Raw genomic sequence first — 27,250 nt, 5'->3', positions numbered from 1 at the left:
TGCTGTTAACTCTTAATATGAGATCCAAGGAGCTGTCTCTGTCAGTGAAGCATGCCATCATTATGCTGAAAAATCAAAACAAACCCATCAGACAAATAGCAAAAACATTAGGTGTGACCAAATCAACTGTTTGGAACATTCTTAAAAAGAAAGAATGCACCAGTGAGCTCAGCAACACCAAAAGACCTGGAAGACCACGGAAAACCACTGTGGTGGATGACAGAAGAATTCTTTCCCTGGTGAAGAAAAACCCCTTCACAGCAGTTGGCCAGATCAAAAACACTCTCCAGGAGGTAGGTGTATGTGTTTCAAAGTCAACAATCAAAAGAAGACTTCACCAGAGTGAATAGAGAGGGTTCACCACAAGATGTAAACCATTGGTGAGCCTCAAAAACAGGAAGACAAGATTAGAATTTGCCAAACACCTAAAGAAGCCGTTACAATTCTGGAAGAACATCCTATGGACAGATGGGACCATGGGAAGAGAAGAGTGTGGAGAAGGAAAGGAACTGCTCATGATCCAAAACATACCACCTCATCAGTGAAGTGTGGTGGTAGTGTCATGGCGTGGGCATGTATGGCTGCCAGTGGAACTGGTTCCCTTGAATTTATTGATGATGTTACTGCTGACAAAAGCAGCAGGATGAATTCTTGTTTCCAGCAATATCCTATTCAGCCAAATGCTTCAGAACTCATTGGACATCTCTTCACAGTGCAGATGGACAATAACCCAAAGCATACTGCAAAATCAACCAAATAGTTTTTTGTGGCAAATAAGTGGAATGTTATGCAATGGTCAAGTCTATCATCTGACCTGAATCAGATTAAGCATGCATTTCACTTGCTGAAGACCAGTGGTGGAATGTAAAGAAGTACAAATATTGTACTTAAGTACATTTTTAACGTATCTGTACTTAAGTAGAATAAATAGTGCATACTTTTTACTTTTACTTCATTACATTTTGCAACAATTATCTATACTTTCTACTAGGGATGGGACTTTTTTGTCGACAAAACGATTGACCATCGACACATGCGCACCTTGACAAAAATAAATAAAAGTCGAAGTGTCACAAACACGTAAAGTTCACGACCAACGAGGTTGAGGAAGCTGTGCACGAAAAGGTGATTCTGCTGTCCAGACTCCTTGTGCTCTCAGATGATGGTGCGCACATTGAGGAGGACGAGTCACGGGCCCGTTTTTGTGAATGGAATAGGTGAGGGCGGGTCGGTAAGGTTACTATGACAATTCGAGTCGATTATGATTCAGAGGTCAACGATTCGATTCTAAAACGATTATCGATGCATCTTGATGCAACAATTTTTTACTTTAATACTTTGCTACTCATTTAAAAGTAAGATAAAGCAACATAAATATAAAAGTGGTGGTGGTGCCTCATCTGGTGCAGACAAACCTTTTATTTCTGCGCACCGCCCCTGCAATGTTCTCTTCTCCCTCTCCTGCGCCGTTCGTCGCTCCTCTGCGTCTCCAAGCGCTCATTTCATATCTAAAGCAGACTGGATCATTTCTCTACGTGTTTTATCCCCACAGAAATAATGATCTTTATGACGAGGATGGAGTACAGTCGCGATGAAGTGCAGGTGATCTGAGTGAAACGTGACAGACTGAAGAGCAGAGCGCACTTTTCATCGTTTCACTACGTGGTCTTAATCTTTGTGAAAGAAGACGCTTTAACGCTGCAAATACGGGAATAACATATGCATCAGATGAGCTGACGCAGCCAAGTTTCACTTTTGCGCAGAGACTTTCCAGCGTTTAAAAGGCGCTGTTCCACCGTGTTGTAGCTGTGTTTCTACCGCCGAATTATCGGTGGATCCCTAAATAATATATCTTTATTGACAAGAACGATGTAACCGTAATGATGACGCACTTGATAGTGTGACTTGGGTTTCAAATCGGCACCTGGACAAGCCTGCGCTGCGCGGATTACATGGGGGAACGTGCGCTCTTGTTCCCCGGTATAGAAAAATGCTGTTTACGTAACCAGAACAGGTTTTTTCAGAGATCTCGCAGATACACACCAAAAAAACACTGCTACATACGTTGTTTTATTCATTCATTTTATGTACTTAACTTTTGCATCTATACCCCTCTGGATGTAAAAAGTTGAATGGTATGTTGTTGTTGTTTGGGTTTGTGTTTGTCTTTTCTTTATATAATCTCCTAATAACAAGATAATTACAACAACAACAAAAAAAGAAAATTACAAAGACTTACTTGCCAAGATCCCAAGGACAAATACTTACTCGGATGCAGAGCATGCTGCAAGTCAATAAAAGTGGAAGCCATAGGTGAAGCGGCTCTCAAAGATTGCTCCCATCTTAAGCTGTGTCAGCACATTTGGTCCTGAAGGGAAGGGATCGGAACTGGCACTGGAAAGTCCTTTGAAAGTCATTGAATATAACGTCAACCAAGTTGTGGGAACTCTTGGATGGGCATTTCTAGCACAAAGGCAGTGATATTATTATTATTATTATTATTATTATTGTTGTTATCTGTTAAAACAACACATATTCATGTCCGGTGTACCTGTTGTCAATGAGACATTGCACCTTGACACCAACATCTGTGACCCAGGTTCTGATCTTGTCAAATGTTCACTCCTTTTGTGTTTGTTTTATCAGACTGAGGAACCTGAAGCCAGTGTAGAGAAGAACCGAGCTACTGTAGATGGAAAAGCAGCGGCTACACCAGAGGCTGTGGTGGTCAATGAACCGGTGGCCGTCAGAAAAGAATCTGTGGTGGAAGCAGAACCAAAAGGAGAAAGCAACCATATTGAATACACAGAGCTGGCTTTGGACTGTCTTGACCTCAAAGCTCAGGAAAAGCTGCTCTCACCTCCTCCATCAGGTGATTACATCATCTTCATTTGTGCTTCAATGTCACGTTATTGTTGTTAAAGTTGTGTTGGCATCTTTGTGTGTTCACAGGCATGGGAGCGGATTGTGATGTGACCCAAACAAACCTGGCGGAGGAGTTACCGCTGTGCTGCTGTCGCATGGAGACTCCTCACTGTGGAGGCAGCCTGCCCACTCCGGACCAGACCTGCATGGCCATGGAGAGCATGGATGGAATGGTAAGAATCATACAAATTAAAAAAAAAAGTTTACTTGAAATGATTCTCAAATATCTTGTTTTGTCCACAAACCAAAATGATTCAGTTTTAATGATGTCTTTGTTAAATGGACCAACGAAACGAAGAAAATATTCACATTTAAAAAGCTCAAACAATTAGAAATCTTGTTTTAAAAATGAAAAATCCTTCAAACCAATTATCGATTATCAAAATAGTTGACGATTAATTTAGTAATCGATTAATAATCAATTAACTGATTAACTGTTTCAGCTCTAGATATGTGTTTTAGAAACCCTGAAATTGATTATAAATATGGTCAAATTCTACTATAACACAAATTATTAGCCTTAAAATTAGAGAAGTGTTATCAAGTGACTTTTTTCAGCTCTGCCACCTCCAGCTCCACTTCCTGTCTTTTAGACGGAGCCACTGTAGACCTTCCCTTTCACCTTTGCTGCTATCCATCTGTCACCCATCACCCCTGACACTCGTCTCCACCCTCTCCACCCTGCCTGCACTCTCTAGATGAAATATTACTTAAAATGTCCTCCTCTCACTGGCACAAACACTATTTACCTCTTTGCTTTCCTCTCTTCACAGCTGAGTATCTGCCAGAAGCGAGTGATGAAGCAGGAAATGATGCGGCCCTCCAACACTGTCCATCTGTTGGTTCTGTGTGAGGACCACCGGGCCGGCATGGTCAAGCACCAGTGCTGCCCTGGCTGTGGACTGTTCTGCAGGGCGGTGAGGGGATATTGATACTTCAGCTACATCCAGCACTGACGTTACTGCACTGTGCCTTTAAGTAGGAGAAAAAATACATTTGACAAATGTATTTAATAAAATATGCTCCAACTTAATTCTACAGTGTCGTAACAATATTTTTGCTGCTTTATGTCACCGTGAGACAGCCTTTTTTGACTGGAAACTGACGTTTGTGTTGCTTAACCTCTTCTTCACGGTTGCCCCCGGTACCGGGGGCAGCGTCGGACGCAGCGACAATTATACCGACAGACATATCTAACTTTAACAAACAAAGACATGCTGCATACCCACAGAAAGGTCAGAAACTCAGCTAAAAGCTCATATAAACCATTCTTATGTTCAAGAAACACAGTTAAAAAACCACCGGGAAAACCAGCAGGTGCTGGTTACTGTTACTGCGCACACGTTGAAAAGCGGCACCGGACTGTCATCGTGATTTTGTAAACAAAAAAAACATGTGTCGACTGGACAGCGGAGAATCTAAAGATTCCAGCGGTACCATTTTTTGCGTCATATGAATTTATGTCCTTTTTACTCGCTAGTGAAGTGATTGACACGCATTTTGGAGACCATGGTCTGATTCTACCGGTTTAGAGGTTTAAAACGAGCTGTCAATCACCCAAATAGACCAAGGTAAGCCAGAGCTATGGCGCTGCGTAACTTAAGACGCTGCAGAGTCACAGAGTTGTTATTACGCACCGCTCAGGGAACATCGATTTACAGCGAGTTATCATACTCTTTCTAGACCTGTAGTGACATATAAATCAAATTAAATGGGTTTTTAATAATTTGGTACCTAAGAAATCTCAAATGGCACAGATGGTGCCAAGCTGTGCCAAAAGGGAGAACGCCTAGACATCTCTACTAAAACCTCTGTAATTTCACTCTGCTTCATTTCAACAGCATCAGACTTTGCACAGCTCATGTCCACGTGTTGTTATTTCCATGTGTTTTTAAGCTCCTACTGCGTATTTTAAAGGTGATATTTGCTTTAAAATGCAATATTTTTTTAGGCGAGGGAAAAAAGTCCTTCAGTTATGCTGTGTTCCATGTACATTTACTCTGACACAGTGGCATCTACAGTGAAACTTACACCTCTGGAATCTCACAAGTGCTATCTGTATTTTGATACCAAGATAATCCACATAGTTTGTAACTGCAGAGATTTACTCTCTTTAGTTTGGGCATGTCATTTTTCGAGCAGGGACTCCATAAAGAGGGTCAGGGAAGAAGTGGTTAAACTACCCACTCTCCAGCACCAAAGTCCAAAAGGTAAATCAGCCTTTTTAGATCACAGGGACACAGGAGCTGCTGGTTTACTGCTATTTTATTTTAAGTTAAGTTTGTTTGACTAAAGTAAATCTGAATGGGGTCTAATCTAATTCAGTTTTAAACACTGAAGTCACAAATAAACTAAATTTCAACAAACTAATGGAGGCAACAATATTGATTTGATAGATTTTCTCTATGGTGTGGGGGGAGATTCACGATTAATAAGTGTGTTTTATAGTTTGTTATTTATAGATTCATTTTGCATTATAAAATTGTTGTTTTTTTGTGCACTACATATCGTTTAATATCAAAGCAAACCGTTTTATCATGGTGGAATATAATATATGATGTTGAGATCATATCTATTGAACAGTTTCCCCACACAGATGAACAGACATGGATGAGGCCCCCAGGTTTACACTGTTTACAGAGCAACACAAAATGTAGTCTTCTGTATTATGTGTATGTATGTATGTAGCAATTAATTGGAAAGAAAAGTCACACACTTATATTGTAGACTTTGGCATGTGTAGATTTCATTAGATGTGCCTTTTGTTAGGTGGCTTAACTCTGTTTTTCCTGCTATGGAAGCCATGTTGTCAAGTTGCCTGCTTGTCTTATGCAGATCTAGGCACTGGGGGCAGTTGTGACTCCGTGTGTCAGTACCTCATACAACCACACCCCCAAAAACAACCGTAGTCATAACTCAAATTCTACCTCGTCTCGGTCTGTTTCACAGGGCACCTTCATGGAGTGCAGGCCGTATGGCAGCATCTCGCACCGCTTTCACCGTGACTGCGCCTCCATCTTGAAGGAATGCAGGTTTTGTCCACACTGTGGAGAGGATGCCACCGGAGCCAAGGAAGTCACAGTACCGATGGCTGACCAGTCAGCGTCTGTGCCCAGATCCAATCCCAGGCTGTCACTTCCAGCTGTGCCCACTGTGGCCACCCTACCCTCGGTATCGACCACGCCTGCTATCCCACAGATACTTCGAGCTAAGAAGACCAGCACGCCTCAAAGGAACAGGGAGGAGAGTCCAAACAGGTAACACAAGACCAATGACACGGAGAATACATGGAAGTGATTAAGTAGGGTCAAATAAAAATCTCACTGCTTCTCTCTTGTTTTTTTTTAGGTTAAAGGGCGATACTGTGTGTGCTGCAGATAGAGCTACAGAATCACTGGAGAGCATCCTCACGGCACTGGATGATGAGAAGTCAGTGCAACCATGAAACATGACTTTTGCAACTACAGTTTGGCTCCTCAGTTGGCTTTTGAATCTTAATCATTAATCAAAACCTTTTTGTATTTTCTTTTTAGCCTGAAACCAAAGAAAATGAAGTATCCGAACAGACAGCTTTACATCTCTGCTAAACAAGGAGAGCTGCAGAAGGTTATTCATCTCTTAGGTAAGGCAAAGCAAGTCAAACTTGTTTTGTAGCACATTATCATTATTATCATACACAGAGATTATTTAATAGCGCTTTACAAATTGGCCATTATTAATTAACACATTCTCACTGGTGGTGGTAAGCTACATGTAGCCACAGCTGCTCTGGAGCAGACTGACGGAAGCCTGGCTGCTAATGTGCGCCAAACGGCCCCTTCGACCACCACCATCATTCATACATACATTCATTGCATGTTTTTTTTTTAACTTAATGTGTTTTATAGAAATACCAGAAGCACATTTAAGAATTAACATTTACACAAAAAGCACAAACATTAGGCAAGTTAACTTTCACTAACAGAGGCTCACTGAACGTTTTATTAGGAGCACCACAACCCAAGATGCTGGAGGCTTTTCTTTGAGGTTCTGCTTCATGTTGACATGAGTGCGTAATTGAGTAGTGCGATGGATGTTTGATGAATGAAAGCTTGAGACAGTTGATTTTACACACACTAACGGCTCATATTTGTTTTAAAGAACTTTGTGACTTTGTCATTTAGAATCATTTGAGCCAGTGTGATCACAGAACCATCATAGATGGACTTTTTGTGACAGTCTTTTTGGATCTGTCCTTAGTCCCTGTAAATTGATAAGGAATTGTCTTCTGACTTGTGTGTTACTAAACATCTTAGCATACTCACTTTAGTGAGGACCAAAGTCAGCGAATGTCACTTTGATACAGTGTTTGTAGAGAATATTGACGTTATTTTTGTCACAATTTAAAGACATACTGTGTGCAAACACAGAGCTGATTTAGGTACAGTCCTGTTCTCTGCCTCCCTCTTTCTCTATCAGTGGTAACTGCATCCTCACAGCAAGAATCTGCTCTTCTTCTCTACTTAATTTCCTCATCTTTTGGGAATCTTGAATAAAGTAACTTTTTTGTGTTTTTGCATTGAGGTAAGACACATTTTCAAGACAAAATAATCTCTGGTTTGCAGAGAGCAAACCAAAAATCCTGAACAGAAGACTGGAGAGAAACTGTTTCAGCCACTGTGTAATATAAAGAGGGGAAATCTGCATTATCACACTATTTACCTAATCTCGTATTTCCTTACAGTTGATGGAAAGGACCCCAACTTTTTGGTGGAGGGCCAAAGCAAACGCACTCCTCTTCATGCAGCAGCCTCTGAGGGTCACCAAGAGATCTGCCACATGCTGGTTCAGGTGAGGAAACTGGAGGCTTCTGAGGATATTCAGAAATTTCTCTGGACAGAGTGATTTTCTTTTTCCTGTACAATAATCTGCTTTGTTCACACAAACTTAGTCACTCAGACATTTCACAGGCTTCATTATAAGGGAACTAGCAGATCGCAGGAGGCCACAATATGTGTCAAATTACCATTTTACATAAAATAGTTTCCTGACCTATATACAGTACATGATGGTCTACACACTGTAGAAAACATATTTTGTTTCTGAAAAAAACATTTTTCTTCCACAAACCAAACTAACTTTTCAGTTTTAATGATTTATTTGATATATGGAGCAAAGAAACCAGAAGATATTCATATTTAAGAGGCTGTAAAATCAGAAAACTTAAACCAATGAATTGATTATCAAAATAGTTGATGATTAGCTTAGCAATGAATAATTAATTGCTTCAACCCTTGCTCTGTTTAAGTTGTTTTTAATGTTCCATGTGATTAGAATGGAAATTACATTTAAAACTGCACTGTAGATAGACAATTGCAGACTCTGACAATTGAAATTTGGGCAGCTGATGGTTGAGAGAGGTATGAGGCGGTTGTGTTTTGGCAGATATTTTTTAGCTCTGAAATAATAAGCAAAGAATTACTTGAAAATATATTGAACAACACTTGATTAAATACACATTGAATACTTGAAATGGGAGGTTAAGGAAAAAGTTTGTTAAATTAACTTTGGTATGAAAATGATAAAGTTTTACCAAACTTAGCAGCATTTATCGAGTGTTTGAGAACAAAAGTGTGTAAACATTTATTTAAAAAATAAGAAAAGGGCCACATTTTTCAGCCTACCACTTAACGTAATATTCCATAAATATGACTTGCTGAATTGATAAATGTGATCCACTTTTCTGTCATGAAGGAGAAATATTGAAGTTATAGAACTACTTTGAACTATCTTAATAGTGATTTTGTTTGTGTGTGTGTAGGCTGGAGCCAACCTGGACATGTTTGATGAGGAGCAGAGAACGCCGTTGATGGTGGCCTGTGAAAACAACCATCTGGACACAGTGAAGTACCTGCTGAGAGGGGGAGCAGCCATCGGCCACAAGGTGAGTCCGTGAGCTCATGCTCTCACTGTTGGATCATCTCCTCTGCCACCCAGACATGTTGACTCGTATTCCTAGTCCATCACTCCATCCACTGTCACCATTTCAATTTCACAGTTTAGTTATTTGTTGTGTAATGTACAGGGGTGTGATTTTTCCGTTTATAAACGGTATTCCGTTTTTTTCGGCCTGAAAATGAGCCTCACGTGAATAATGTGGACCTGCATGATCCGGGGGTGTGTCAGAGCATGCGGGTGTGTCGGGTGCGCAGTCGGGTAAACTGTGGAGCGGTTTTAGTGCCTCTGCCACAAGTCTTCGTTTCACTCGCAACATAATCCGTTATTTTGGCTGACGTGCAGGCATGGACTGGCCAACGGGCGTTCCGGGTGGGCCGACGCATATTTTTGGACCGGTCCGGGACTGTCATAATTTGAACAGCGTTATAACGCATGACGAGTTTCCATGACGACTGACCGGAAAAGACGCGCGAAACGTCATGTTTACGTGCCTCTCTTTTAGCAGTTAGCTCCGTTAGCTGCATTAGCTCGTGTAGTGTGTAGTGTGTACCTGTGTACTGTATGTGTGTGCCTCTGTTTTTAAAGTTTAGCGTTACTTTAGAGACTCATTTTAACAATCGGGAGTTACGTAAACGTGACGTCACGTGTCTTTTTCATGTGTTAACGTTAACGCTGTATAGTGCCCAGCACTATATATTATAAATCATTTTTTATGATTTTTTTGTTAACTAATATTTGTGAAACATTTAGGTAACCAGTAGGGCTGCAATTATGAATTAATCAATTTTAGAGAGGTTTTTTTGTTGTTTTTTCAACAATTAATACAAGCTTTGTGATTTTTTTAGCTTCTTAAATGTGAATATTGTTTGGTTTCTTTGCTCAATTTGACAAAAAAATCATTAAAATCCAGGTTCCACTAGGTTCCAGGTTTACATTTTTTTTAACATGGTTTGACTCTCTTCCATGTAGGCTACTGCCCTTTATTTTAATTTTTGAAACAATACAATGCCGTCGCGTCATGGTATGTGCAGCGTATATTTTCCTTTTTTTTTTCTGTCCTTTGCCATTCACACCCCTGAATGTAGTAATACCTAGTCAGTGTCCAGCTGGAAACTGACGTTTTAAGCGGACCTAGACTGGAAGTTACAATTAACGCTGTTTTTTAGTGTGTATCTGCATCATTACCTTGTTTATGAAGCCCTGAAGTTTCGAAACAAACAGTTCAGCCACTGCTGAGAACGCTGTGTTTTATTGTAATCTTGGGCTCAGCGAGATCTCTGAAAAAACCCGGTCCGGTTACGTCAACAGCGGTTCTCCTGAACAGCAGATCCTCCTGCTCCAGGCACTAGTCCGGGCACATCCGGTTGCGTACATTGAACCGCAGGAGAATAACGTCCGTTGTGGAGGTGTTTCACGAGCGACAGTGTCTTCTTACTCCGGGTCAAAGTCATAAAAGGGACTGCGGCGGGGAGTCGTGACGAAGCTATTTTTTCACGAAACACAATTAAGACACCGATGGATAAAACAGCAGGAGCGGAAAAAAACGTCACAGCGCACACATTGAAAAGCGGCACCGGGGCGTCAGCGTGATTATGTAAACAAAAATAACACGTGTCGGCTGGACAGCGGAGATTCTAACGGTACCATTTTTATAACTCTACGACCAAGATTCACGGATCCAGCCCCAAAATAAAAGCAAAACAACAACTGACTTTCAAGAAATACAACCAGAAATATTGTCTTACCTTTGCTGTTTATCTAAACAAATTATTTCCACCGGAACAAAACCACTTCTAATGAAGAACTACACTTCCCAGCATGCTTTGGGGACAAATCCCGGTCTGATTGATCATTACAGAGCGACATTAGATCGTTCTGATTAGAGAAGGGCGAATGTCTGCACAAATGCGTCATATGGATTTATGTCCTTTTGACTAGCTAATGAAGTGATTCACACACATTTGGGGTCTGATTCTACCGATTTAGAGGTTTAAAACGAGCTGTCAATCACCCTAATTGACCAAGGTAAGCCATAGCAATGGCGCTGCGTAACTGAAGGCGCAACAGAGCCACAGAGTTGTCATTACGCACCGCACAGGAAGCATCGATTTATCATACCAAGTTATCATACTTTTTTTCTTTTTAGATCTGTAGTGACATATAAATAAAAGTAAATTGTTTTTTTTAATAATTTGGTACCTCAAATCTCAAATGGCACAGATGGTGCCAAGCTGTGCCAAAAGTGAGAACGCCTAGACATCTCTTTACTAAAACATCTGTAATTTCACTCTGCTTCACTTCAGCAGCATCAGACAGCTCATGTCCACATGTTCTTACATGACCTCCATGTGTTTTTAAGCTCCTACTGCATATTTTAAAGGTGATATTTGCTTTAAAATGCAATATTTTTTTAGGCGCGAGAAAAAAATCCTTTAGTTATGCTGTGTTCCATGTACATTTACTCTGACACAGTGGCATCTACAGTGAAGTGTTATCTTCATTTTGATACCAAGATAATCCACATAGAGCTTGTAACTGCAGACATTTACTCTATTTAGTTTTCGCATGTCATTTTCGAGCAGGGACTCCAAAAAGAGGGTCATGGAAGAAGTGGTTAATATACCATGTAAGCTGGTATGTGCTAGAAATTAGTAAACCACTATTAGTGAGTCTGCCCGTGAGGTGGGGGGACCGCCGCGCCAGGTGTCCTACATTGTCCCTCAGAAACATACCCCTTGTCCCCCCTTGGGCTTATTTGCAGGTGGTCACCCTACAACACACTCTGTCTTCTGAGTGTGAGATTTCAGTCTGAAATAGCGCGGCTGAGCACAGTGTCAGAAAAGAGTGACTTCTATTGGTTTTTGACCATAAAAACAAGTTAATGTATTTAAGTAGACCTCCATAACTAACATATGTGCAACAGGACCACTCTATGTGAGCTTTAAGAAACAACCTGTGTGCAGCTTTATATCTGCACTGTAGCATATAGAACTAAAATATACAGATATTATTTATCACCCAGCCTTACAGAAATATTGATTTAATGTATATCCTAATATATGTCAATATCAAATTATGTAAAAAAGAAAATATGATATGATGTGATAAGATTTTGGCCCGTATCGCCCAGCCTTGACTGCACCACTGGTATCAGTGTAGGGCTGGGTATTGCCGCCAATTTCCTGAATCAATTCGATTCCGATTCACAAGGTCTCAATTCGATTCACAATTCGATTTGATTCGTTTTCAATTAGATTAAATTCAATTGAATTTAATTAGGAATATTTCAGTTACAATACCAATGTTATTTGGTTATGAATTTTTTTTTACAGAATTAATGCTGTCATTTATACAAAGACACACAACATGTAGCGCGGTTCTAACAAATCAACAGAGTTCTCAAGTCACGCGCATTCAGCATGAGACGCGCTTTTTAATGAATTCACACAGTCACAGGCCACACATGATATTTCTCACGCTGACAAGTGATCACACTTACCGCACATAAATCTATGAATCAATGATGCAGAGGCAGATGGCTCTGCATAGTTCATTCATACAGCTGTCTGGAATTAGTGACCTATCGAACGTCTTCTTCAAGCGCTCAAACCTTTATTAACCGTTATTCTCACGAGATTAATGAGAGTAAAGTCTTCACGCCGCAGTAAAGTGTTTTTACTAAAAGATCGATTATGGGTTTTATGCATCGATTATAATTGTAATTGATTTTTATGGACCCAGCCCTATATTTTATGACACACCAGGGCCATTCTATGACTTAATAAAATACTTTTTTTTACATAATATATTTTAACTCCTGCAGTCTATGCATCGTTGAAATGCCCCACCTTGTAAACGTACTAACAGTGGCATTGTTGTTCAGTACGAATCATGTTGTCATCTCAGGATATCATGGGTTTCACCTGTCTGCATCTGGCAGCTAAAGTGGGACATTGTGACATAATCCATCACCTGCTCGCCAAGGCATCCAAATACATCAACTGTCAGGTAAAAGCCATTCATCCGTTCATCCACCTCCTGCTGATAAAACACAGTGTTGTGTACATGAGTGGTGACACTTGTCTGCTCAGGATGACGGGGGATGGACTCCCATCACCTGGGCCATCGAGTACAAGCACAAGGAGCTGGTCCACCTGCTGTTGTCCAGAGGGGCCGACATTAACATCAGAGATAAGGTGAGTTCCCCCGAACACACACACACACACACCTGCCCTCATCATTCTGTTTGCCCTCTAACAACTTTCATCTCCTGGGAGGCAAATATATATTTCTGGACAGTCAAATTTAAGCACAGAGTCTGAAGGCCGCTGTGTCACCTTGATACTGAATAAGAAGTAGACGTAGTTCTAATTAAAAGTGGAGTTGTTTCCAACCGGAAGGATGTCATAGTCTATACATTAAGGGCCTGATTTACTAAAGCTTTGCGCGTGCAAAAACGTGTGCAAACTGGATTGCACACGCAGATTAGCGTTGATGCTGATCTACTAACAGGGCGCAACGAGGAGTGCGTCCCTCAGACGGGCAAAATAGCACTCGCAACCCATTTAGCGTTCTTGCCTTGATGCATATGCAATATGGGGCGTTTACACGCTATTTTGCGTGTGATGGGAGGAGAAAATGTAAATATGTTATTTTAGCACGCGCAAAGTGATTTATCAAACCTGAAACTGATTGCGGTGTTTATTTTTGCGTCTATATTTAGCACGTTTGAAAGGCAGGTCTTAACTGGCACAGCGGTGCGCGCACATGGCTGCGGTTATTTATAGTTATATTTGTAAATCAGGAAATTACGCTTTTCCAGAGCATGTTCATCTACGCGTTCACAGATGACGCACATTTATTTCTTATTTGGTATATCTGAATAAATTAAATATAGATATCCATAGCAGGATAAATGCGTGTTTGTACTGGTATGGGCTTACCTTGGTCTGCAGTTTGAGGTTCAAGGAGGGGTCGTACCGATGTTCCCCGGTTAAGACCGGAGGAACGGGGAACCCCGCTTTACCTTAACGGGTCCAGCTCTAACCTGGTCTACTCTCGGTGCACGGCGAAGCGCAGGTGGCACAGTGCGCACACGTCACCAAAACTTCACAGGCAGGTTACCCTAACTCTAACCCTTCCAGTTCCAGACACATTTAAATGCAATAAATAATCACAACAATCACTATTTAATGTAACTATCTGAATCAGCTATAGATATATCATCTATATCGATTGTTTCGTCACCTCTGACGTCAGATCAAAGGCTGTTGGCACGCTTAATGGAAACTCAGCCTGACTGAATGAACACAGATGAAACCAGGGACGGACTGGGACTAAAAAGCTGTTTTGATGATCCGCTTTATTTATTATTTACATATTGACAAAAAAGTGACTCATCCATTGAAATTAGACCTATGTGTAATCTTGATAGAAACAGCAGAACTCGCTCCCTGGCAGCTGTCAGTGAGCTGCAGGTGAGTCAGGAGGAGAGCGCAGCACCTTCTTTTTCTTTTTTTTACAGCAACATCCATTGTCCATAGTTTTCTTTGTTTGATAGGTCAGGTAATGATGGCGCTGTCCAAAATACCGACGCATGATTAAAATAATAATAATATAAAAAGGTCCTATGGACCCGGGGAACAAGGACGTCATATCCCTCGATCTCAGTTATCAGCTCATCGCTGAACGTCACTTTCTGTTCAGTGGCTTCAAATTTAATTCTGCGCTTCCGTTGAGTCTGCTCTTTCTCCATGTGGACAACTCTTGACTCGCGCAAAATCCTCATTTAAATAGGGCGGTCTTAACCACTTCTGCGCCTGTAGTCAATTGCGGCCGCAATCTTAGTAGTTCACCCGCAAAACATAATCCAGTAACAGGCGCAGTCTTTCTGCTCGCGCAAGCAATTTAGCGCTCACTATTTGGAATCTTAGTAAATCAGGCCCTAAGTACGTAAGTTAATTAATGTGTATACATACCGTGGGAAAACTGTACCATTGCATCCCTAATATATATGTATGTGTATATGTGTGTATATATGTGTGTGTGTGTGTATGTGTATATATCTATTATGTCTATATATGTGTGTGTATATATATATGTGTATAAATGTATGTATACTGTATGTGTGTACATACAGTCTATCTGGGTGAAGCCCTGATATATAGATATATATATCTATATATCAAGGCTTCACCCAGAAAATCTGCTAAGCCCAGTGGTAGGGCCTCTTGGGCAGCCCACCGGTGGCCCACAGTGTTTTTGTAAAAAATGTTTTTAAAAGTTGACAGAAAATTTGAAATTATGACTATTATGTGTTATTGTAAGACATTTATTAACAATACTGAAACACATAACTTAAACATAAAAAAAATTGGTAGTGCCCCCTCATCTGCCTCATCTGGTGCAGACAGACAGCCCTTTTATTTCTGCGCATGGCCCTGTGCAGTTCTGTACTCCCTCTCCTGCGCCGTGCCGTTCGCCGTCTCCAAGCGGGCTCTCTGTATCCAACGCAGACTGGATAATTTCTCTACATGCAGCTTTATCCCTACATCCAAATAATTATCTTTATGATGAGGATCGAGTACAGTCGCGATGAAGTGCAGGGGATCTGAGTGGATCTTAGTAAAACGCGGTGACAGACTCTGAAGAGCAGAGCGCACTTTTCATTATTTTCACTCCATGGAATCAATCTCAATCATTCAATCTTTATTTGTATAGCCCACAGTTTACAAAACATAATTTGTTCACAGGGTTGGTAACATCCTCTGTCCTTAGACCTTCGACCAGGGTAAGGAAAAACTACCAGGGGAAAAAGCCCTTATAACAGGGAAAAAGTATATTGAGTATATTGAACTGAGGGGAAACCCTGTATATGCATGTATATACTGTATGTATATGTGATCTGAGAGCACATACTGTACCTCTGCCAACACCTAAATCTGGATTTTATTAGGATTTGCTCTAAATTTAATAAATGATCATTATTATTATTATTATTATTTTTCTTACTTATGTCGTACACATACTTTATTATAATGTGTTCTTCCTGACCAGGAGGAGAACGTCTGTCTGCACTGGGCGGCTCTGTCTGGCTGTGACGACGTGGCCCAGGCTCTGCTGGAGGCCCAGTGTGACCTCGGCGCTGTCAACGTTCACGGTGACACTCCACTTCATGTCGCTGCTAGAGAGAACCACCTGGAGTGTGTTATGTGAGTCTCTTGTCCTCGAGCAGGTTTTACCCTGGTTACACAGGCTTCTTATGAGCAGTCAATAACTGTTTTTCTTTTTTTTTAAACTACAGGAGTGAACTCTGAGTTCAATTCTGAGTTGTAGTAGTTGTACACACAGCACATTTTGTAGTGTTAAAGTTGCACAGAAATAGTACATTTCATACTAATTGAGATTCGGACCAAATCTACTCTGTTTAACTTTATTAGTATTATATAGTGAATTAGTCAAACAGCACCTTTTTTTCTACTTCTTGTCAGCAATTTTGACTCGAGGTTGTGCATAGATGTTAATAAAATGAAATAATTAAATAAAAATTATGAAATGATCGATCAATAATGCTTAAAAATAAATAAATAAATACCAAATGCATTCCAACTAGGTGTGAAAATAGTAAACTTTGTGTTCTACTAAAAATGTTGATTGTATTCTTGCATAATATAACACGAGTGTTGGCTGCAGAATTGGAGGGGCAATCTTCAGGTTTAGTGTCTCCTTTTCAGCTGTCTCTTATTAATGCACTATTTAACATTTTAATAGTCTTACACAGAGTTTGAAATTATCCCTTAGTCAAGGTCTTTTGAAATTCACAGCTGAATAAACATTATCACTTTATAAATATGCATAACCCACATGAATAGCAGATAGCAGGTGGTGTTACTTTTGAGTTGGAAATATGTACATTCTCCTCTGCGTGTCAACTTCCCAGGCTTTTAAGTTAAATCTCTGCCATCCACAGGTTGTTTCTGTCCCGTGGTGCAGATGTGAATCAGAGGAACAAGGAGGGAGAGACGCCCTTTGACTGCTGCGTCTACGGCTCTAACGTGTGGACGGCACTCAACACAAACAAGAAGCTCACAGATGCCAGGAGAGGCAGGGACTGTCGTGGAGAGAGAGTGCTCTGCAGGTACACTTTTCACTGCTGTCGTGCTACATAAGTGTGACTAGTAACACTTAATGTTTGTGGCTGCTTGTATTTGCACTGTTTCTCTGTGGCTTTATTTTTCCTTCTTTTTACAGTATATGCTGCTGGTTATATATGTCTATATATATATATATCTATATATATTATGGCATGCCGTTCAGGAAATTAATCTTTGAATATATATAATGAAACCTTGAATATATTGAATGAAACCTTGAATATATATAATGAAACTTGAATATATTGAATGAAACTCGAATATATATAATGAAACTTGAATATATTGAATGAAACTCGAATATATATAATGAAACTTGAATATATTGAATGAAACTCGAATATATTGAATGAAACCTTGAATATATATAATGAAACTTGAATATATTGAATGAAACCTTGAATATATATAATGAAACTTGAATATATTGAATGAAACTCGAATATATTGAATGAAACCTTGAATATATTGAATGAAACCTTGAATATATATAATGAAACTTGAATATTGAATGAAACCTTGAATATATATAATGAAACTTGAATATATTGAATGAAACTCGAATATATATAATGAAACTTGAATATATTGAATGAAACTCGAATATATTGAATGAAACCTTGAATATATTGAATGAAACCTTGAATATATATAATGAAACTTGAATATTGAATGAAACCTTGAATATATATAATGAAACTTGAATATATTGAATGAAACTCGAATATATTGAATGAAACCTTGAATATATTGAATGAAACCTTGAATATATATAATGAAACCTTGAATATATATAATGAAACCTTGAATATATTGAATGAAACCTTGAATATATATAATGAAACCTTGAATATATTGAATGAAACCTTGAATATATTGAATGAAATCTTGAATATATATAATGAAACCTTGAATATATATAATGAAATCTTGACTGACGTCAGACTTCACGGAAGTGCTTGCGGCCATATTGTGTAACGAGTGGATGCTGCAGCAAAAAGTGACAATGAGTCAAGCCGCTCGCAATCTCGTTGCAGCAATATTAAACAATGAGGACATCATTAAGACACTGGCGAATGCGTGTGAAAATCCTCCCGATACACCTGCTCAATATGCTGCCCGTTCTTCTGACGAAGAAGTTCGCTCCCTCTTTAACTGTGGCAGACCGACTACAACAGCTGTTTATCAGGCCAATCTCAGCATGCCTTCAACCTCACAAAAGTGCCCCAAAACAGCCCCTGTGTACAATCTCCGGCCGTAGCCCAAGACACAAGCGGTAAGAATAGCTAGGCTTTATTTAAAACTAGATGAGGGCTCTCAGTAGATTACATTTAAAGATATACATCATATTCTATATCTCGGTGGAGCGGATGATGAGCCCTGGTAACAGCGAATCCTTCATAAAAAAGCAGAACTATTAACGGAACACTCTGCTGTGTGTATAGGTCTGTATGGTTAGCTTGATTTAGGTTTCAGGTGATTTAATGAAGGTAAACACAGTGAATGGCCATGCGTAATGGCACTGCGCTCTGACGCGGCACTTCTCCGGGACTGGAGAAGCTGCTGCGACTACAAGGATTTTGTGAAATGAAAGAGAAGCTCTTCATATATTGTTTGGACATAATACGAATCACCCACAATCACAGACCAATGCAGGCTGAATATTTAGTTTAATATTGAACGTATTTGATGATCGGCGACACATTGTCAGTTTGACAGCGGATTGACAGACAGACAAATGCATAATGAGATTATGCCTTACGGAGAAAATTTCTATGGAATTAAAAAAATATATTACTACATTACTGCTGTGTTTATCACTGTAACACAGTTTAATGGCATATATCAACCAGAAAATACATACATGAATACAGTGTAACTGTTAAAACTGTCTGTCTGTCAATCTGCTGTGTGAGTAACGTGCCCAAAGCTATCAATATATTCAAGTTTCATTATATATATTCAAGGTTTCATTCAATATATTCAAGTTTCATTCAATATATTCAAGTTTCAATATATATATTCAAGGTTTCATTCAATATATTCAAGGTTTCATTCAATATATTCAAGGTTTCATTATATATATTCAAGGTTTCATTCAATATATACAAAGATTAATTTCCTGAATGGCATGCCATTTATATATATATATATATATATATATATATATATATATATATATATATATATATATATATATATATATATATATATATATGGTATGGCGGTACATTGGTTGTGTGACATCAGCTCTATTCAATGTGACCAAACTCTAAAGTGTAGATCTGGGCTGAATCACATTTCTTCCTCATTCCGATGCTGTTGAACGGGTGTGCTTAAGAAGTGGCTGTCCATACATTTTTCTGACTACCGGACATTTAAATCAGACTTTTGATTTCTTCTTGTAGGGACATCTCTCGGGGGTATGAGGCGGTTCCTATCACCTGCGTTAACGGCATGGACAGCGAGCCCTGCCCAGAAAACTTCAAATACATCCCAGACAGCTGTGTCACTTCCCCAATCAATGTAGACAAGGACATCACTCACTTACAGGTGACACTTTTATGTATCTGAATGTTGTTCATTATATATATATATATATATATATACATGTATAACCCTAACCCTTACCGAGATGAAAGACGGTCTCCTCTGACAGAATATATGTAATACCCTGTCAATTACAGAATAAACTCAAGAAATACTAAAAACAATTGGATAGCAGGGTAACAATGGAGACAAGGGGGAAAAGTAAGTAAAACACAGTGGAGCAAGGATGACGAGGAATCGCGAACTATAGAGATGAATGCTAATGGTCCAAGGTGCTGTGGACTGATGAAACTGATGAGTTATTTGGGCGAAACAAGGGGCGTTATGCATGGCAGAGAAAGAACACAGCATTCCAAGAAAAACACTTGCTACCTAAAGTAAAATTTGGTGGTGGTTCCATCATGCTGTGTGGCCAGTGCAGGGACTGGGAATCTTGTTCAAATTGGGGTTGCATGGATTCCACTCAATATCAGCAGATTCTGGAGAACAATGTCCAGCAATCAGTGGCAGAGTTGAAGTTGTGCCGGGACGACCCTAAACACTGCTCAAAATCTACTAAGGCATTCATGCAGAGGAACAAATACAATGTTCTGGAATGGCCATCTCAGTCCCCAGACCTGAATATTATTGAAACTTTGTGGTGTCATTTAAAGCTGACTGTCCATGCTCGGAAACCATCAAACCTGACTGAACTGGAGATGTTTTATAAAGAAGAATGGTCCAAAATACCTTCTGCCAGAATCTAGACTCTAATTCTAAGCAATAGGAAGCGTTTAGAGGCTGTTATTTCTGCAAAAGGAGGATGCACAAAATGTTTCTTTTATGGTGCCTAAACTTATACACATGCCTTATTTTGTTTAAATAATTCTTGCACACTTTCTGTAAATCATATAAACTTTATTTCACTTCTCAAATATTTGTTTGTCTCCTATATGATATATTTAACTGATATTTCTTATTCAAACAACCAATGATTTATAAATGAAAATCATGAACATTTTCAGAAAAAAATGGCTTTAACAGGCGAAATATTTGTAAGTTGTTCCTTTGTCTTGCCTTTGTCACGATTTATCTTATTTTATCCAATGCCTGAAATTGAACATTTCCAACATGTGTGATATTATACCATGCACGCACTTCCTTTATGATATAATGCAGCAATTTAAGATGTATGCTACAAAATATCATAATACCTGACGTCTGTGTCATGCAGCACTGCAGCTGTACAGACAACTGCTCATCCAGCACCTGCATGTGTGGTCAGCTCAGTCTGAGATGTTGGTATGACAGCGTAAGTACACACACACACACACACACACACACACACACACACACACACACACACACACACATTCATAGTCACACGTGTTTGTTTTAATTTCCAGCACTCTCTCTGACTAAAACGGGCGAAAACGGGCCAGAAAATGGTGCCAAATTGATTGAATTGCGATCTGACATAACTGTATTATTGTTCAAACGTGTTAACATAACTATGCATGCATGTTTGTTTGTTTGGAGCCAAAATTAAATAAATGTATAAAAACAGAAATAAATAAATACAATAATTATTTTCAGGAGACTTTTATTTCCAAATGCCACATTTATTTATTTATTTCCAGCCTTTTTTTCCATTTCCAATCATTCTATGCGAATGAGGGGGCGTGGTTAGTCATAGATCCAGACCGAAGCAACAGCAGCTAACCCTATCTAATCTGTTGTTCATTCGTAAGAACGACAGGTTAGCTGCTGTTGCTTCCGTCTGGATCTATGATGGAAATTATCCTATTATTGGGAGACCAAGGGGAGCGTTGGCAGTGGAAGTTGGAGAAAACCTCTTTTCATTTCAAACATATCCTCTAAAACTATAAATGTGAATTCATCAATAAAATCAGTCACCATCCCTAATAAAACATCTCTGCAGTTAACAACAGCATGGGTGACTGTGTGTGTGATTTTTCTAGGAGGGTCGACTGCCACTGGACTTCTGTCAGCGAGAGCCTCCAGTGCTGTTTGAATGTAACCATGCCTGCTCCTGCTGGAGGTCCTGCAGGAACCGAGTGGTCCAGAACGGACTCGGGTAACTCTTTTGTAACCAGTACCCCACCCCGTCCCGGAAATCTCACTTTCCATTCCAGTAACACAAATACTACTGTATCTCCTCAGGTGTTCACCCTCGTTTGCATTTCCTCGTGTTCAAGGAACTATATACCCTTAAAGAAAATTCTGTTTATCAAATTTTAGTAGTGTTTCTGTGGCTTTCTATTGTTTGTATACACCACTACTATCAATTTGAAATGCAACAAACAAGATGTGCTTTAACTGCACACTTTCAGCTTTAATTTGAGGGTATTTACATCAAAAATCAAGTGAACGGTGTAGGAATTACAACACTTTCTATATGTGCCGCCCACTTTTTAGGGGACCAAAAGTAATTGGACAAACTAAACAAGCATAAATCTAACTTTCATTGTTCAATACGTGGTTGCAAATCCTTGCAGTCAATTCCAACCTGAAGTCTGGAAAGCATAGACATCACCAGACACTGGGTTTCATCCCTGGTGATGCTTTGTCAGGTTTCTACTGACACGGTCTTCAGTTCCTGCTTGTTCTTGGGGCATTTTCCCATCAGTTTGGTCTTCAGCAAGTCAAATGCATGCTCAATCAGATTCAGGTCAGGTGATTGACTTGGCCATTGCATAACATTGCACTTATTTGCCTTAAAAAACTCTTTGGTTGATTTTGCAGTATGCTTTGGGTCATTGTCCATCTGCACTGTGAAGCACTGTCCAATGAGTTAAGAAGCATTTAGCTGAATATGAGCAGATAATATAGCTGGAAACACTTCAGAATTCATCCTGCTGCTTTTGTCAGCAGTTACATCATCAATAAATACAATTGGCAGCCATACATGCCCACACCATGACACTACCACCACCATGCTTCACTGATGAGGTGGTATGTTGTGGATCATGAGCAGTTCCTTTCCTTCTCCACACTCTTCTCTTCCCATCACTGTGGTACAAGTTGATCTTGGTCTCATCTGTCCAGAGGATGTTCTTCCAGAATTGTAACGGCTTTTTTAGTTGTTGTTTGGCAAATTCTAATCTCGTCTTCCTGTTTTTGAGGCTCACCAATGGTTTACATCTTGTGGTGAACCCTCTGTATTCACTCTGGTGAAGTCTTCTTTTGATTGTTGACTTTGAAACACATACACCTACCTCCTGGAGAGTGTTTTTGATCTGGCCAACTGTTGTGAAGGGTGTTTTCTTCACCAGGGAAAGAATTCTTCTGTCGGTTTTCCGTGGTCTTCTAGGTCCTTTGGTGTTGCTGAGCTCACCGGTGCGTTCTTTCTTTTTAAGAATGTTCCAAACAGTTGATTTGGCCACACCTAATTTTTTTTAGTTTTTGCTATTTCTCTGATGGGTCTGTTTTGATTTTTCAGCCTAATGATGGCTTGCTTCACTGACAGCTCCATGGATCTCATATAGAAAGTTAACAGCAACAGATTCCAAATGCAAATGACACTCAATTCCAAAACTTTTACCTGTGTCATTGAAGATGAAATAATGAGGGAATAGCCCACAATTGTCCATGAAATAGCTTTTCAGTCAATTGTCCCATTACTTTTGGTCCCCTAAAAAGTGGGAGGCACATATAGAAAGTGTTCTAATTCCTACACCATTCAAAAGAAAAAAGTAGCTGCATATAGTCTGTAAATTACAGTACTTGGGCTCACCATTCCTGTTTCTACTGCACACATTTGCTGCGCACAGCGTGACTAAGCACCCGCCCAACTTCACCTCTGATTGGCTTACCATATAATTTTACTCAACCTCAGCCAATCGCCATCACTTTTGTGATTGTCTCTGCCCCCACCCTCACCAAGGACAAGTAGGCATTTCTGTCACTCGGCTCAGAGGTCGTATGTAAAACAACTGCCTTCAATATAGTAACGCACATTTTTGGGCAGTAACGATAAGGGTTTTATAATAATGAGAAGAGTAATCAATTAGATTACTTGTTACTGAAAAAAGTAACGACGTATTCAATGCCGTTATTCCCATCGCTGGCTGTAACACAAATAATCAGGTTTAAATTAAGAAAAATGAGTTGTTATGAATGTTCGTATATCGTTTTATATTGTTTCCATGTATTTTTTATGTTTTTACCCATCGTGTACATGACTCTTTTTTAAATTATTTTTATTTAATAACATAAACTTATTATGTGACTAAAAACCTTTAAAATCAGGAAAAGACATCACAGATATGTCATGAGTCTGTGCTGAAGCAGGTTGTATTATGTAACTTTTACTTGTTTCAGAGTGAACTAAAAAAGAAAAAAACTATCCTCAAAAAAACTCAAAAATACCACCCCAGTTCCTGCTTTGTGGTATGTTCTGCAAATAACCTTCACCTGTCTTGATAATGTTGCCCACTGTATGCAAATGGAATCTCAGGTGTGTGAGTATGAACGATGCAGAGCTAGAAAAGCAGTTTTAAAATTAAAAAAGTTTCCTCCCAGTCTACATCTTGCTAATAGTTGGCTTTATACCAGGCCAGAAGTAAAGAAATCAATTCTCTCTTCCAGGAAAAGTACTGCCTCAAATTGTTTTTCTCTTGTGAAACTGTGTTTTCCTGAATAAAATCAATACAATTTCGTCTTAATGTACCTCTGAATGGTGCTGCCTCTTCCTCAGCTGCTGGATTACATAAGAGCCTTTGCTGTTTGCTTTCAGAGTCCGGCTGCAGCTCTACAGGACACAGACAATGGGCTGGGGAGTGAGAGCCATGCAGGATATCCCTCAAGGAACATTCGTTTGCGAGTAAGGACAGACTCTGATGCGAGAGAACAACTGAATTCAGTGTTTTCACAAACATGAAATGTTGAACAGAACCTCTAATGCCTCTTCAGGTATGCGGGAGAACTCATCAGCGACGCAGAGGCCAACAAACGAGAGAATGACTCGTATCTGTTCACCCTCGACAATAAGGTGACTGAATTAGACAACCGCACATTGACAACGAGGGGGGGGAGGGGGATGCATCAGATGTTATTTGTTTAGTTTTTTATATAGTCAGGGTAATTCAATTGCATACATTTGAAGATAAACGCACGTATCCGATCACCCATCACATTAAAACCAGCCATGTTTTGCGTTTACTAAGATAAATGTAATTAGTTTTAGATTCACGCTCTTGAACAACATCAGCGTAGGGCTGGGCGGTTAATCGATTTTAAATCAAAATTGAATTTATTTGTTTGACAGATTTTTAAAAAATTATCAGGGAAATGTCTAAAATCTCAAGTAGTAGTTAAAAAAAAATTGTGGATTTTATTTTTAGGCCATATCACCCAGCCCTACATCAGTGTTGGTTTAAAAAAAAAAAAAAAAAAAAGGGCACTGACTCATGTTTGGACAATAGGTGGAGCTGCAGAGTTGCACACACACACACACACACACACACACACACACACACACACACACACACACACACACACACACACACACACACACACACACACACACACACACACACACACACACACACACACACACACACACACACACACACACACACAGACACAGGATGAGTGTATAATGTCCAGACTTGATGGTTTTTACAGACTGTGGTTCGATGTAATGATGATGGATGGATCATTTGCTGAAGTAGTGACTCAGTCTTTAGTTCTCAGTAGCCATTTGTTCTCCTGAAAGAATGGTGTGAAACCCCCCGTTTGTGTATTTGCTCATTTTGCCTCATCATTCTCACTCAGTGAAGAGTGAGGGTGTGACCATCCTCTTAACCATGAACTGCCTCTGTCATGCTCATCCTCCTCTTGGAAAATGACGGTGTTTCTTATACTGCAACACTGTGGACAGTAGGAACAAATGAATAACACAAATCAAATAACACAATTCGGAACATTACAAGGGCACGTGTTCTATCCATTGTGGGCCCCTAGTCTGGCATTATGTAGCTTTTCAGGCTTAAGTGCTTTATGGATTAAAGAATAAAAAAGATGATTAAAAAACAAATCATAGTGTATTCCAGTTGGGTTAAATCTTTTTTTTAATGTTTAATGATAGCATTGTTACTCGGTTTTCTGAGTCTTATTTACCCCAGAACTCAGAACTGGACGTGGTGTTGACCTTGCGTTCACCACATTTCCACTCAAGAAGTCGGCGATAGACCTGTCCACATGCCACCAGAGGGAAGATTTGTGAAAAACTGATGTTTGGATAAAAGGCGAAAATCTCAGTGGTTATTTAACAATGACTCAGGCTTTAATGCATCAACCACTTCCTGCTACAACAGTGTCTGTCTGTGCGCTGACTACATGTTAGTCTGATGCTTCAACATTCACTGTGTCACCTTATATAAAATGTGATGATGATGTCCGTGACTCTGGTTACCATCATGTTCAGGTGGGGGACGTGCACTGTATCGACGGGAGACTCTTTGGTAACGTTGGCCGCTTTGTCAACCACCTGTGTGAGCCCAACCTGCTGGTTGTCAGGGTGTTCACCATGCACCAGGACCTCCGCTTCCCCAGGATAGCCTTCTTCTCCAGCAGGCCCATCAAAGCTGGAGACCAGATAGGGTGAGTGTTGGGTGGGGGCGCTGAACTTTCGTAAAATAAAACACAAATAATACAGTGAACTCGTGTTTTCTCCAGGTTTGACTACGGAGATAACTACTGGAAGGTGAAGAGCAAGTACTTTAGCTGCCAGTGTGGTTCTGCGAAGTGTCGTCACTCGTCTGCCAGCAAGCGCGCACTCACTGGTGACCACTAACCTCTCCTTTTGCCTGGACACACTGGCCCCCGTTCAGACCTGGTATAAACATCCCATCATAAGTGTGCAGCTCTAAGGATGTGTCTTTAAAAAAAACCTTGGAGGAGATGTCTCTTTCTATGAGAGGAAATGTGTTTTTTGTTTTGTTTTTTTTTATTCTCAGGGCCCATATCTTGATTAATTTGTAGCCACTGATATTAATTCATGTACCTGCTTGAAACCAGGTTGGATGCTCACTCTCAGCAAAACACATTTTAGCAACTTAACACCAGATTAAGTGTACAATATATGTAGAATAACTTTGCCACTCAATCTTGCCGTTTTCAGCTTTCTGACAGTTTTCTCCTACTGTAAACTGAAGTTTGTAAACCCCTCACTCTCTCCCACCAAAGTAAGTTAAGTATGTTAAGCTCAAGTTTCTGTCACTAAGGTAAATCCAAAAGAATGATTTCAATCACTGAAGTCACGAAACATAGAACATTAAACCTATAAATAACTCCTGTGTGCCTTGGTATAGAATTGTTACAATAGATTTTAAGAGGCATGGATTTTATTAAGTGAGCCATTTGTTAAATATGCTAAAAAGCTGTGATCACTGTCCGCTTGTGATCGCTCAGCATGGATGTTAACATGTCTGAACAAGGAACTTGTTTCACTGTTCTGTCAGAAATTATGCCTTCAGTCAGAAACCACAATACCAATGATTTGTTTAGATATAAACTAGTGGGATTGAGCTCATAACACCTGTTAAGGTAAAGGTTCTGTATGAGTTTTAACACTCACTGACTGTCCTTTTAATAATGCAACATGTTGTACTGATGGAATTAGAGAAATAATATTTTTGCTAGTTTAATCTCTGTGCTTTTTTACTGCATGTCCAAATCAA

General features: G+C 39.7%; 1 protein-coding gene across 1 annotated transcript in view; it reads left to right on the top strand.

The window, feature by feature from the left end:
• The window catches only part of LOC310924322 (histone-lysine N-methyltransferase EHMT1-like), a 36,790-nt gene extending 9,540 nt beyond the window's left edge, over nt 1–27,250 (top strand). Inside the window, exons 5-23 of the mRNA XM_083886027.1 lie at nt 2,647–2,872; nt 2,953–3,098; nt 3,699–3,842; nt 5,875–6,182; nt 6,274–6,354; nt 6,459–6,547; nt 7,649–7,755; nt 8,726–8,848; nt 12,769–12,870; nt 12,954–13,058; nt 15,919–16,073; nt 16,832–16,999; nt 19,424–19,568; nt 20,779–20,856; nt 21,527–21,642; nt 24,304–24,390; nt 24,480–24,558; nt 25,996–26,171; nt 26,247–27,250. Coding sequence (XP_083742153.1) covers nt 2,647–2,872; nt 2,953–3,098; nt 3,699–3,842; nt 5,875–6,182; nt 6,274–6,354; nt 6,459–6,547; nt 7,649–7,755; nt 8,726–8,848; nt 12,769–12,870; nt 12,954–13,058; nt 15,919–16,073; nt 16,832–16,999; nt 19,424–19,568; nt 20,779–20,856; nt 21,527–21,642; nt 24,304–24,390; nt 24,480–24,558; nt 25,996–26,171; nt 26,247–26,364 — 2,553 coding nt within the window. The 3' untranslated portion in view covers nt 26,365–27,250. The remainder of the gene's footprint in view (nt 1–2,646; nt 2,873–2,952; nt 3,099–3,698; nt 3,843–5,874; nt 6,183–6,273; nt 6,355–6,458; nt 6,548–7,648; nt 7,756–8,725; nt 8,849–12,768; nt 12,871–12,953; nt 13,059–15,918; nt 16,074–16,831; nt 17,000–19,423; nt 19,569–20,778; nt 20,857–21,526; nt 21,643–24,303; nt 24,391–24,479; nt 24,559–25,995; nt 26,172–26,246) is intronic.

This window comes from Microchirus variegatus (genome assembly GCF_963457635.1).
Source record: "Microchirus variegatus genome assembly, chromosome: 3".
Lineage (NCBI taxonomy): Eukaryota > Metazoa > Chordata > Actinopteri > Pleuronectiformes > Soleidae > Microchirus > Microchirus variegatus.
Note: the sequence above shows the minus strand (reverse complement) of the source record. Positions and strands in the feature narration are given on the sequence as shown.